Source organism: Stenella coeruleoalba (genome assembly GCF_951394435.1).
Source record: "Stenella coeruleoalba genome assembly, chromosome: 16".
Taxonomy (NCBI): domain Eukaryota; kingdom Metazoa; phylum Chordata; class Mammalia; order Artiodactyla; family Delphinidae; genus Stenella; species Stenella coeruleoalba.
Window position 1 is genome coordinate 78,191,233 of NC_137162.1, and position 13,810 is coordinate 78,205,042.

Here is a 13,810-nt window from a genome sequence, read left to right on the forward strand (position 1 = left end):
TTTCTGAAATCAAATAAAAATTGCCTTGTTTCTTAGTACTGATTAAATACTTAGTTATATTAGGATTACTTTTGTCCTCCAAAACTGTATTAAATTCTCATTCCCCGGAGTGACAGTATCTGTAAAAAGCAAATGAACGAATGTATAACCAACCTGAAAGTAGTTTAACCTTGATAGTAGATTCCATTTTTGACGAACCCTTTTTTGACCGCCACATCCTTTCAGCTGCTATGTGTCTGCTAGCCTTTATAGAAAACCTCTTGGAAGAAACTGTGAATGCTTGCTGCTTCCAATTCCTCCCCTCCGGTTCTCTTTGGAAATGCTCCAGTCAGATCTTCGTCTCACCACTCCTCCTGTAACTTCTCTGGTTAGCATCACCAGTGACCTCCGTGTTGCTAAACCCTATGGTCATATTTCTTAGTCTTCATCTTACTTGACTCCTCAGCAGCCTTTGACAGCTGATTATTCTCTCTTTCTTTAAAGAAAGGAAAAAAAAAAAAAAAACCTTCCTCACTGGGCTTCTGAGTTATCACTTTCTTAGTTCTCCTTTTAGCTCACCAGCCATTCCTCCTCAGTCTTGTTTGCAGATGCTTCCTCTGGGCATCTCGGCGCTCACTCTTCATTTTATTTTTTATTTTTTAAATTTTTTGGCCGCAGTGCACGGTTCTCAGGATCTTAGTTCCCAGACCAGGGATTGAACATCCAGGAATTGAATCCAGGCCATGGCAGTGAAAGCGCCGAGTCCTACACTGGAACGCTAGGGAATTCCCAGGGCTCACCCTCCAGACCTCTTCTCTTCTCATCCCATCTTGTGACTTTAAATACTATCTGTGTTATAATGACTTACATATTTATATCACCACCCAAACCTCTTCCCTGGATGCCCACTCAAATATTTAAGTTTCTACTTGGCATCTCCACTTGGAAGTCTAATTGGCATCTCAAATTTTACACGGACAAAACTGAACTTCTAATCTCCTCCGCAAAATCTCTTTGCAGTTTTCCCCATCTCAGTAAATGGTGACTCCAGTGTTTCTGATTGGCCAGGTCAGAAACCTGGGGATTATCCTCGACTCCTCTTATTCTTTCATCTACTACATCTACTCTATCAGTAAGTTCTGTTAGCTCACCCCTCAGAATACATCCAGAATCTGACTGCTTCCACTGCTACCATCCTGGTCCAAGCCAGTCATCTCTTGCATAAATCATTACACTAGCCTCCTAACTGGCCTCCCTGCTTCCATACTCCCTCTTCTTTCAGACTGCTCTCAACACAGCAGCTAAAGTGTGTCAGGTCGTGCCATTCCTCTGCTCAAAACCCTCCGACCACTTTCTGTGTCACTCTATTAAAGGCAGAGACCTTACAGTGTTGAATAATCTGGCACTTCCTTATCTCTCTGACCTTATCTTCTACCATTCTATCCTTCACTCTCTCTAATCCATCTGTGGAGACCCCGTTTGCCTTGACTATAGCAGACACTGATGCCTCAGGGCCTTGGCACTTACTGCTCCCTAGAATGCTGCCTGGAATGCTTTTCCTCTTAGAACTACATTACTGACTCCCTTACTTTTTTCAGGTTCCCTGGTCAAATGTCTTCTTATCAGAGAGACTTCCCTGATTACTCTAAATAAAACAGCAACCCCTGCCTCACTGCCACCCCCAAGCATCCCTTATCTCCTTTGCTTTGCTCTATTTTTTTCACAGCACTTAAACGCATCCAACAGTGTCTCCCCAGTAGACTGTAAGGACTTTGTTTTGTTAAGTGCTTCAGCTTTAACACCTTAAACGTGCTGGTATATAAGTGCTCAATAAATATTTGTTGAATGAATAAATGTTTCCTTTTTCTTGCTGAGGTTAGTATGCAAACTGTCATAAATTCTTTTCCACCAACCTTAGCTTCAGCAGTAGGCAACCTTCAGATTTATTTTTTTTTAATTTTTATTGGAGTATAGTTGCTTTACAATGTTGTGTTAGTTTCTGCTGTACAACAAAGTGAATCAGCTACATGTATACCTATATCCACTCTTTTTTGGATTTCCTTCCATTTAGGTCACCACAGAGCACTGAGTAGGGTTCCCTGCGCTATACTGTAGGTTCTCATTTGTTATCTTTTTTTTTTTTTTGCGGTACGCGGGCCTCTCACTGTTGTGGCCTCTCCTGTTGCGGAGCACAGGCTCTGGACGCGCAGGCTCAGCAGCCATGGCTCACGGGCCCAGCCGCTCCGCGACATGTGGGATCTTCCCGGACCAGGGCACGAACCTGCGTCCCCTGCATCGGCAGGCAGACTCTCAACCACTGCCACCAGGGAAGCCCTAGTTATCTATTTTATACATAGTATCAATTGTGTTTATATGTCAATCCCAAACTCCCAGTTCATCCCACCCCGACCCTTCCCCCTTGGTATCCGTACGTTTGTTTTCTACGTCTGTGTCTCTATTTCTGCTTTGTAAATAAGATCTTCTATACCAGTTTTTTCAGATTCCACATATATGCATTAATATATGATATTTGGGGCTTCGCTGGTGGCGCAGTGGTTGAGAGTCCGCCTGCCGATGCGGGGGACACGGGTTCGTGCCCTGGTCCGGGAAGATCCCACATGCCGCGGAGCGGCTGGGCCTGTGAGCCATGGCCGCTGAGCCTGGGCGTCCGGAGCCTGTGCTCCACAGCGGGAGAGGCCACAACAGTGAGAGGCCCGCGTACAAAAAAAAATATATATATATATATATATATATATATATATATATATATATATATGTATATACATATATATGATATTTGTTTTTCTCTTTCTGACTTACTTCACTCTGTATGACAGTCTCTAGGTCCATCCACGTCTCTACAAATGACCCAATTTTGTTCCTTTTTTATGGCTGAGTAATATTCCATTGTATATATGTACCACATCTTCTTTATCCATTCTTCTTTTGATGGACATGTAGGCTGCTTTCATGCCCTGGCTATTGTAAATAGTGCTGCAGTGAACATTGGGGTGCATTTGTCTTTTTGAATTATGGTTTTCTCTGGGTATATGTCCAGTAGTGGGATTGCTGGGTCACATGGTAGTTCTATTTTTAGTTTTTTAGGGAACCTCCATATTGTAACCTTCAGATTTAGAATATAAGTTTAGTTTTTGTTTTTGCCTTGAACCGATTCTTTTTTTTTAAATTATCATAAAAATACATAACATAAAAGTTGCCATCTTAACCATTTTCAAGCGTACAGTTCAGTTGTGTTAAGTATATTCACATTGTTGTGAAACAGACCTTCAGGTTTAGGTTCTTAAACACCCTGTAATCTTGCCTATTCCATAACCAAGATCATTCTTCTCATTCACTTTTAGTCTCATCTTTGATTATCCACATCTGTGGCTCACCTTCCTATGCGTAAAGCATATACACATTTAAGAGGGGTAATTCACATTTGTTTTTAGCAAAGTCCTGGCTCGTCTGTTTTTTTCCATTTATTATCAATTATCATTTAATTGCTTTAGAAGAAATCAGAATACCTTTTTTCTGTGACAGAACTTTTGTGCCTCTCTAAAAAAAGAGTTTATATACTAGTTTTCAATCAGTAGTGAAAATCAAGTATTCTGTTTTACATAGGATAATTTATTTCATTCTCAGGAAATAAATATTATTACCCTCATATTACAGGTATGATAACTGTAACACAAAGAGTTTAAGCAAGAAAAAAGACCCGTTCTGTCTGTCAGAAAACTATGCTCTTTCTACTGCATCATGTTGCATTTATTTAGGTGAAGACTCTTCATTTTGCTTTATTGATTTTTTTTCTTAGGGTCTGTATATAAGTGACTTTTCTATACAGACTTCTTAGTTTCTTACTGATTTCTCCAGCTGCAAAACATAGTGGTTAAGAGCCACAAGTGAATGAATGTAAAAAAAATAGAAATAGACTCATAGATATGGAGAACAAACTAGTGGTACCAGTGGGAGAGAGAAGGAGGAGGGGCAAGATAAGGGGAGAGGATTAAGAGGTACAAACTATTATGTACAAAATAAATAAGTTACAAGGGTATGTGGTACAGCACAAGGAATGAAACCAACATTTTATAACAACTTTAAATGGAGCATAATTTATAAAAAAAATTGAATCACTATGTTGTACACCTAAAACTAATATAATATTGTTAATCAACTACACTTCAATAAATAAATAAATAGCCCAACCTTTGGAGGAAGACGTGGATTTGAATCTCAGTTCCCCACCAGTCAATGTTATTGGGCAAAAAGTATTTTCTTGGAGGAGTTGAGATTACTAACATGCCTATAATATCATGGATTCTTTGGAGGAAAATGTCAAGCCTAAAAATAAAATCTGGGTTTTTTCTCTCCTTCCCGTATAGGTCCGTGATGATGTGTACCACAACATACTAACAAATAACCTCCCTAATCTTCTGGAATACGGCAATATCACCGCTCTGACAAGTTTATGGTACACTGGACAGATTACTAATTTTGAATATTTGACTCACTTAAACAAACATGCCGGCCGATCCTTTAATGATCTGATGCAGTATCCAGTGTTCCCGTTTATCCTAGCTGACTACGTTAGTGAGACCCTTGACCTCAGCGATCCATCAGTGTACAGGTAACTAAAGACATCATCACCTTTTGGCTTTGTCAATATGATGTATTTATTTTACTGAAGTTCTTATTGTGAGAATTTTCAAACATGCACAAAAATAGAATGAATGTATAATGAGCCCCATATGACCATGACCCCAGCTCAACAATTACCAAGATTTTTGCCAAACTTATGTCATCTTTTTTTTTTTTCTTCTTAAGATGAGCCACACAAATCTTTTATGTCATTCATATGGTCTTTAGTACACATCTCTTAAGAAAAAAGGGGGACATTTTCTTTCATAGCCTCAGTGCTGTTATCATATCTAAGAAAATCAACAGTAATTTCATGGTCTCATCTAATATCCAGTCCGTTTTCAAATGTCCCCTGAGTATATCAGAGGTGTCTTTCTATAGTTGATTCGTTTGAGTCAGGCCCACTGTCACCTTTGGTTGCTTTGTGTCTAAAGACGTAACATCTAGAACAGCCCTATTTTTGTGTATGTATTTTTCTCTTTCTTTCTTCCTAACATTGACTTGTTTTTAAAACAAAAATAAGTCATCTATCTTGTAGGATGTCCCCCATTCCACTTTAGCATTTAGGTTTTTCCTCTAGCCTCTGTACTTCCTAGAGACTGCAGATTACTTCTAAAGGCTTGCTTAGATTCAGATTCAACATTTTTTGGCAAGAATCCTCTAGAGGAGGTGGTGTGGACTTTATATTGCCCCATATCAGGAGGCCTGTGATATCCCACTCTAAGGATGCTCAGGCTGGTCCGTGGGTTCAGCCTCCCGTTGAACTTGTTTCTTTCATTGATGATTATTGTTCAAGTCTATTATTTCACTAGGGGTTACAGAATGGGGATTTCCTGTTCTCTCATTTCTTCTGCATTTATTAGTAGAAAACATACAAGATGAGCCCAGGATATTTTGTTGTGTCAGAGAGCAAGGAAATTACTATAGGCTTGTCAGAAGGACTCGGGAGCCATATTTGCACACACATGTTCATTGCAGCTTTATTCGCAGTGGCCAGGAGGTGGAGGCAGCCCAGGTGTCTGTCTGTGGATCAGTGGATGGGGAAAATGAGGTGCATACATACAGAGGAATATTATTCAACCTTAAGAAGGAGGGAAGTCCTGTCACATGATGAGCCCTGGGGACGTTGTGCTAAATGGAATGAGCCAGCCACAGAAGACAAACACTGTGTGATTCCTCTTCATGAGTTGTCTAGGGCAGTCAACTCAGAGAGACAGAGAGTGGAATGATGGGTGTGGGGGACAGGAGAAGAGTGGGGTGGATATAGGGGGTTGTTGCTCAGCAGGTGTAGAGTTTCAGCTTTACAAAGTGAAAAAGTTTCAGAGACCTATTGCACAACGGTGTTGATATTGTTAACACCACTGAACTAGGTACTTGAGGATGGTTAGGATGGTAAGTTTTGTGATGTGCGTTTTTTTTTACCACAGTTACAAAAAAATAAAACACTTAGGAGCCAACTTGAAGTGGCTCTCACTGCCAAAGATAGGACAATCTGGGCATCAGAAACAATAATGACTACAGTTGCTTGAACACATTTGAATTTAAAAAATACTTAAGTTGGCTTTCCCTGGTGGCGCAGTGGTTGAGAGTCCGCCTGCCGATGCAGGGGACATGGGTTCGTGCCCCGGTCCGGGAAGATCCCACATGCCGCAGAGCGGCTGGGCCCGTGAGCCATGGCTGCTGAGCCTGCGCATCCGGAGCCTGTGCTCTGCAACGGTCGAGGCCCGCGTACTGCAAAAATTCAAAAAAAAAAAAAAAAAGTACTTAAGTTAACAATGACACTTTTTAAAGGCCCCCAAAACAAAGCAAAACTAAACTCACTGGTCACTGTTTGGGTAGGGCATCAATTCCTTGCTTTTGAAATTTGACAACTAAGGAAAAGAATTAAGCTTTTATCCTGCCTTTCCTGAATGAGTTGCCTTTTAGAGTAACCACATAGCCCTAGTTGATGAGGGAATATGCTGTTTCTTTACTTTTGAATAACATTCTCTGGCTAGGATCAAAAAGTCAAGAAATGACAACTGTTGGCAAGGATACAGAGAAAAGAGACCCTGTGCACTGTTGGTGGGAATGTAAATTGGTGCAGCCACTGTGGAGAACAATATGGAGGTTCCTTAAAAAACTAAAAATAGATCTGTCATATGATCCAGCCATTCTACTTCTGGGTATTTATCAAGAGGAAATGAAAGCACTAACTTGCAAAGATATCTGCACCCCCATGTTCACTGCAGCATTATTTATAGTAGCCAAGATACGGAAACAACCTAAGTGTCCATCTGTGGATGAATGGATAAATAAAATGTCACACACACACAATGGAATACTATTTATCCATAAAAGAGAATGAAATCTTGTGACAGCATGGATGGATCTTGAGGGCAGTATGCTAAGGAAACAAGTCAGTCAAAGACAAATAGCATACAAATAAGTATGATCTCACTTGTATGTGGAATCTAAAAATAAAAACAAAACAAAAACAGAACAAACAGAAAACCTCATTGATACAGAGAACAGATCGGTGGTTGCCAGAAGCATTGGGGGGTGGTGGTGGGATTGTGGCAAAATGGGTGAAGGGAGTCAAAAGGTACAGGCTGCCAGTTATGAAATGAGCCCTGGGATGCAACGCACAGCACGATGACCTTAGCTAATAACACTGCATTACATGCTTGAAAGTTGCTGAGAGAGTAAATCTTAAAAGTTCTCAGCACAACAAAAAAAAATCCTGTAACTACGTGTGGTGTTGGCTGCTACCTAGACTTACTGTGGTGATCATTTTGTAATATCGAATATACAAATATCAAATCATTATGTTGGACATCCGAAACTAATATAGTGTTATATGTCCATTACACGTCAATTAAAAAATTATCTATGTAGTTTAAAGAAGAATTGACCGCCAGTATACTACTTAGTGTATTAGAATATTTTAATTATAACTGCTAAATAGTAGGCCTAGTTCAGACAGCTTTCAAGAAATCAGATTCAATTTAATTTTTGTCAATTTAAAAAAGAGCAAATGGCACATTATTTATCTTTTAGACATTTTTATACACTGCTAATGTACATTTAAATTTTTACACTACTGAGGACTTCCCTGGTAGTGCAGTGGTTAAGAATCCACCTGCCAATGCAGGGGACATGGGTTCGAGCCCTGGTCCGGGAAGATCGCACATGCTGTGGAGCAGCTAAGCCCGTGTGCCACAACTACTGAGCCTGCTCTCTAGAGCCCGCGAGGCACAACTACTGAAGCCCGCACGCCTAGAGCCCATGCTCTGCAACAAGAGAAGCCACTGCAATGAGAAGCCAGCACACCGCAGCAAAGAGTAGCCCCAGCTCAACGCAACTAGAGAAAGCCTGTGTGCACACAGCAACAGACCCAACGCAGCCAAAAATAAATAAATAAATTTATATTTAAAAAAAAAAGAATGATATTGTAGAAATGTATATTATGGAGGAGGGGGAGATTTTTATTTAAATGTAATTATACATACACAAATAAGGAGAGAGCATCTGGAAAGGTATGTGCCCTTCCAGATATATTGTGAATAATAGTATTGTGGTTGATTTTTGGTTTATTCTATTCACTCATCAGTAACTTCTGATTTTCCAACCACAACAGTATTACCTGTGTTTAAAAAAACTACTTACACTGTTTAGAAAACAATTGCACGCATGGCAGGATCTCGAACATGATTTCTCCTATATTGAGGTGAATTTGTATCTATGCTATAAAACTGTCTTTACTTTTTAACAAAGTTTTTAGGATTATCAGAGTCTCAAAAATGAAATGAATGTGTTTGCTATCACTAATTTTAATATCCCTAGGAAATAATTTTCCCAAAAAATAGATAAATCAGCCTCTGGCTAAGCAGACCTGGTTTGACTTAACTGAAACTTGAGCAAATCTTGATGTTGATCTAGTTGTGGTGCCAGATGTTGAAACTCCAGGTGGTCCCATCCTGGTGCCAGACCAGATGGCACCTCAGCCAGAGCAGCCTCTGCCCTTCCTCGTTGCATCTTGTTCTCTTGCTCTTTCATGGGCCTCACACAGATGCTGCTTGACTCTGTAGCTTGTGAAAGTGGAGACTGATCCTAGAGTTCTCTTCCCTCCCTGATACAGTGTGAACACCAGCACAGACGTGCATACGCATGCACACGTTTGCTACACTGTGCACATGGTGTCAGTCGCTGTCCCCGAATTAGGTAACAAAATGTTTATGTCAGTACTCGCACTCCAGATCTCAGGGTGGTCATTTTAAGCATGTGTTGTTTCTTCAGTTTTCACTAACTTAGTAATTACATAACATCTTCTCATGATCATGTCTCCTGTCCAAACTGCCCTTCACTCTTCCTTGCTGAGCTGGGTGTAGCATGTGGAAATGGGGGCAGGAACTTCCAGGGCTTGGTAGGAATCAGCTGCCGTGGGCAGCATCAGTTATGATTTGGAGGAAGTAGAGGAACCAGAGAAGGGAGGGAGAACAGCAGCTCTTCTTGTGTAGGTTATTCGTTAAGTCAGGATTTCCTAATAATGGTATGCATCTGTTTAGAAAAATTCTATCTTCATAGGTTATGAAATCATAATTGTGACTTAATTGCAAAGCAACATGTGTAAGCACTAAACCAAGGGCTGAGTATTTTGTTGACCACTTATTTACTTGTAAACATCTAAGGCAGCTTAAACCTGACAGTATCAGCATACTTCGATGTTTTCCATCATCTCTTCCTTTGTAGAAATCTCTCCAAGCCCATAGCCGTGCAGTACAAAGAAAAAGAAGATCGTTACGTGGACACATACAAGGTAGGTTTAGTTTTTCCTCATGTATTTTGATAAGTAAAAACTGGATTTTTGTTTTACAGACTGTTTTACCTAATTTTAAACATATAGTATTGCTTTTTCTGTTTTCCACTTCCTTGTGCTTTGATTGACAGACAACTGGAAATCACTATGTGATTTTAAATATTATTCTGTCTTAATTCTCTGAAAACATTTTGCCCAGAAAAAGAAATGCACTTACTGTTACATAAATTGGAAGCTCATAATCCATTGTAATGTTCAAATATATAAATAATTATATTCCTTACAAAAATCACAAAGATTTCCAGGGACCTGCTATTTGTATCCCCTAGTGTTATATATAATAATATCAATATATTTATAATGTACTATAGTCCCTTATTATTCATCTCAGCAAATTGTGTACAGGTTTATTAACAAAAAATACTGGATTGTAAAGTTTAAAAATAGAAATTAATTACCCATTTCTGTGAAATTAATATTAATGGAATCCTGCTGGAGATTTAAAAAATCCCATTAGTCGTATGTTACAGTCTTCACAACAGTATCAAGATAGGAGCAGCTGAAGCAGTTTTCTCATATTCACCATGTTATCTTATGTCAAAGTTCCAGAAAGGTCCATCCAAGTGTCTTACAACTGTCACTGCTTGATGCTTCTGCAGCTAAAAATGCAGCAGTGCTATGGGAATCAAAGAGAAGTGACTCCAGAAAATTCACTGTCACCTGACTCTGTTATTAGAGACAGAAGCTACAGGAGATGAGAATAGTGACAGATGTTAAAGATTTGATTGAGCTTCTTACTTTATGATGGGAAGACAGGAGTAGTTGAAAAGTCACCACTGTCTTTGTTATTTTGTGTAACTCCACTGCAAGACAGCTATAAAATGTTATATTAAAGAATTCCAATAATATGATACAGGTTTTACATTTCTATTGCAGTTCTTCTGATAGAGAAGCATTTCTCTAAAGAATGTAGCATTACAGCTTGAAACCCTCTTAAGACGCAGACATCTCTAGTGAGAGAGGCAGCTCTTATTTATTGAGCCCTTGATCAGTTGAGATATATTAGATATATATTATCTAAACTGATATTAGTATCAGTTTAGATTTATGTATTAGTTGGGAGCCAGAGGGCTGGGAGGTGGGGTACAGAACAGGTGGGTTCTCTATGAGCAAATGAGAGGGTAAACATGCACGCAGTGTGTGGTCAGGCCTTAGTGGGGCACCAGACCCCCGGACACTCAGGAGGGCTATGGGCAAGCCATGGAGAATGGTGTCTAACGGGCAGCAGAGAGGATGGGAAAGAAGACAAGTGAGGCGGCTCCAGCTCTGCCTGGAGCTCACTGTCACGAGTTCTGGTCCCTGTGTCCTTCAGTACCTGGAGGAGGAGTACCGCAAAGGAGCCCGGGAAGACGACCCGATGCCCCCGGTGCAGCCCTACCACTACGGTTCCCACTACTCCAACAGCGGCACTGTGCTCCACTTCCTGGTCAGGATGCCTCCTTTCACAAAGATGTTTTTAGCCTATCAAGGTAAGGGTTGTTTCATAACTACCTCAAAGGTCAGATTGGTCATCGGGGATAAAACACTTGTCTGACGTCCTGAGAACGTACTGAAACTAATCAAACCATAGGAAAAAGAATTCTATATATTCCCACAACAAAATTCTCTTCAAGAAACCAGCAGTGGTACTAGGAGGATGTGGAATTCGCATCTCCGCACAACTAGGGCACCTACCAGGCCCCAGTGGGGGACTGCGGACACCTAAGGGGACGGGAGGAACCCCCAGTGACCGGGTAGGACGCGGGGCATGGGAGGAGTGAAGTGGGAGAAGTGGAGGCGGGACGGGACTGGCGCCCCTGAGGGGAAGGGATCCCAGTCCAGAAGGGGGAAATTGGGGAACCATTGGAAGGGCAGAGGATCAAAAGGGAGCATGGCCAGGTTTCCCCTGCCCACTTGGGCCCCCAGGAACCTGCTGAGATCCCCGGACCTGATCCTCTGCCCACCGAGGCCCCCTCCAGGCACGCGGGTCCTGAGGGAGTGGAAGGTGGGGAAGGGGGAGCAAAACTAAAGCCCAGACCTCCAGGACCGGCACCCCTGAAGGGTGGCTGGGGGAGAGAAGGAGTTCCTACACCCAGCAGGACCCACCCACGGTTAGGGGTCCAGTGGCGACGGGGGAGACCCTGGGGGAGATGGTGGGGGAGGGGCACAAAGGAACGGAGGGGAACGGGGCCAGCGCTTTCCCTGTCCACTTAGGCACCAGGGAACGTGTTGGGCTCCAGGGCCTAATCCTCTGCCCTCGGAGCCTCCCTCCTGCCGTGCAGAGCCCAAGCCCCACCCCATCCCCCCACCCGGGGCCCCACCTCTACACGCAGAAACCCCCTCTGAGACCCCCTCCAACGAGCTGGGCCTAAGCCCCACCCACACACCCTCAGGCAGGGCCCTGCCTCCAAAGTCCGGAACTGTACACTCCAGAGACCCTCCTTTCGAGATGCTGCCTCTCCCCTTCCATGCAGGTCCTAAGCAAAGGCCCTGCCCCACGCTGAAACGTCGCCCCCCCACCCGCCTAGGTCCCGGTCCACCCTAAACCCCGCCCCTGCCTAAGTTCCACCCCTTGCCTAAACCCCGCCCCTATAGCCAAGGCTTTTTTTTTTTTTTCTTTTTTCCTCTTTTAGATTGGAGTTCTGTTCTGTTGATTCATTGTTGTTGATTCTTTTGTATTTTTATTTTTCCTAATCTTTTAGTTTTCTAATTTTATTTTATTCTTTATACTTTGTTATCATTCTCTCTTTTTAGCTTATTCCCCCGGCTTTTTTCTTTTTTCTTTTGTTTTTATTTTGCCTTGTTGCAGTTGTTTCAATTATAGTTTTATTTTTCCTAATATATTTTTTTATCTTTCTAATTTTATTTGTTTTTGATTCTTTGATATTGTACTGCTCCTTTTTTTTCTTCCTTCCTTCCTTCCTTCCTTCCTTCCTTCCTTCCTTCCTTTCTTCTTTCTTTCTTTCCTTCCTTCCTTCCTTCCTTCCTTCCTCCCTCCCTCCCTCCCTTCCTTCCTTCCTTTCTTTCTTTCCACAAAGCTTGCGGGATCTTGGTACCCAGGCCACAGGTCAGGCCTGAGCTCCTGTGGTGGGAGCTCCGAGTCCAAACCGCTGGACTAACAGACCCCAGGGAATATTAATCACAGTGAGACCTCCCAGAGATCCTCATCTCATCACCAAGACCCAGCTCTATCCAACGGCCTGCAAACTCCAGTGCCGGACATCTCAGGCCAAACAACCAGTAAGACAGGAATACAGCACCATCCATCAAAAAAAAGAAAAAGAAAGAAACAACAAAAAAATATGTTACAAAGGAGCAAGGTAAAAACCTACAAGAACAATTAAATGAAGACAAAATAGGCAACCTACCTGAAAAAGAATTCAGAATAATGATAGTAAAGATGATCCAAAATCTCAGAAACAGAATGGAGAAAATACAAGAAACATTTAACAAGGATCTAGAAGAACTAAAGGGCAAACAAACAGTGATGAACAACACAATTGCTAAAATTAAAAATAACTCTACAAGGAATCAATAGCAGAATAGCTGAGGCAGAAGAACGGATAAGTGAGCTGGAAGATAAAATGGTGGAAATAACTGCCAGGGAGCAGAATAAAGAAAAAAGAATGAAAAGAATTGAGGATAGTCTCAGAGACCTCTGGGACAACATTCAACGCACCAGCATTCGAACTATAGGAGTCCCAGAAGAAGAGAAAAAGGAAGGGTCTGAGAAAATATTTGAAGAGATTATAGTCAAAAACTTCCCTAACAAGGGAAAGGAAATAGTCAAATCCAGGAAGCACAGAGAGTACCATACAGGATAAACCCAAGGAGAAACACACCAAGACATGTATTAATCAAACTATCAAAAATTAAATACAAAGAAAAAATATTAAAAGGAGCAAGGGAAAAGCAACAAACAACATACAAACAAGGGAATCCCCATAATGTTAACAGCTGATCTTTCAGCAGAAACTGCAAGCCAGAAGGGAGTGGCAGGACATATTTAAAGTTATGAAAGGGAAAACCTACAACCAAGATTACTCTACCCAGCAAGGATCTCATTCAGAGTTAATGGAGAAATTAAAACCTTTACAGACAATAAAAGTTAAGAGAATTCAGCACCACCAAACCAGCTTTACAACAAATGCTAAAGGGACTTATCTAGGGAGGAAACACAAGAGAAGGAAAAGACCTACAAAAACAAACCCAAAACAATTAAGAAAATGGAGCATACATATCAATAGCTACCTTAAATGTAAATGGATTAAAGCTCCAACCAAAAGACATAGACTAGCTGAATGGATACAAAAACACCTGTATATATGCTGTCTACAAGAGACCCATTTCAGA

General features: G+C 41.4%; 1 protein-coding gene across 4 annotated transcripts in view; it reads left to right on the forward strand.

Moving 5' to 3' along the window:
- Positions 1-13,810, forward strand: part of LYST (lysosomal trafficking regulator) — a 277,679-nt gene that overhangs the window by 222,190 nt on the left and 41,679 nt on the right. For all 4 annotated transcript variants that reach the window (XM_079899834.1, XM_079899833.1, XM_079899836.1 and 1 more), the window contains 3 exons: positions 4,365-4,609; positions 9,352-9,418; positions 10,791-10,947. In XM_079899834.1, the coding sequence (XP_079755960.1) occupies positions 4,365-4,609; positions 9,352-9,418; positions 10,791-10,947 (469 nt within the window). The remainder of the gene's footprint in view (positions 1-4,364; positions 4,610-9,351; positions 9,419-10,790; positions 10,948-13,810) is intronic.